The 342-nt window shown below is 63.5% G+C and overlaps 1 protein-coding gene across 1 annotated transcript in view; it reads left to right on the top strand.

Annotated features, from left to right (window-relative positions):
• Nucleotides 1–143: 143 nt before the first annotated feature.
• The window catches only part of LOC104500600 (bone morphogenetic protein 1-like), a gene marked incomplete at its 5' end in the record, with an annotated part of 1,331 nt that continues 1,132 nt past the window's right edge, over nt 144–342 (top strand). Inside the window, 1 exon segment of the mRNA XM_010144267.1 lies at nt 144–271. Within this exon segment, the coding sequence (XP_010142569.1) occupies nt 144–271 (128 nt within the window).

Raw genomic sequence — 342 nt, 5'->3', positions numbered from 1 at the left:
GCAGCTACGAGTGCCAGTGCCGCAGCGGCTTTGTGCTGCATGACAACAAGCACGACTGCAAGGAAGGTGGGTCTGCGCCCCAGAACCCCCCCACTTCTCCAGCAGGACCCCCCCACATCCAGCACCCCACGTTGTCCCTGCAGCCGGCTGCAACCATAAGGTGACATCCACCTCGGGGACCATCACCAGCCCCAACTGGCCAGATAAATACCCCAGTAATAAGGAGTGCACGTGGGCCATCACCACCACGCCAGGACACCGCATCAAGCTGGTAGGGATGGAGGGGGACCAGGGGGGTGGGCAGCAGGTCCCCTCCACCGTGCCCCACCAACCATCACCTCC

This window comes from Buceros rhinoceros, unplaced genomic scaffold, assembly GCF_000710305.1.
Source record: "Buceros rhinoceros silvestris isolate BGI_N320 unplaced genomic scaffold, ASM71030v1 scaffold39729, whole genome shotgun sequence".
Lineage (NCBI taxonomy): Eukaryota > Metazoa > Chordata > Aves > Bucerotiformes > Bucerotidae > Buceros > Buceros rhinoceros.
This window is presented reverse-complemented; position numbering and strand designations above follow the sequence as displayed.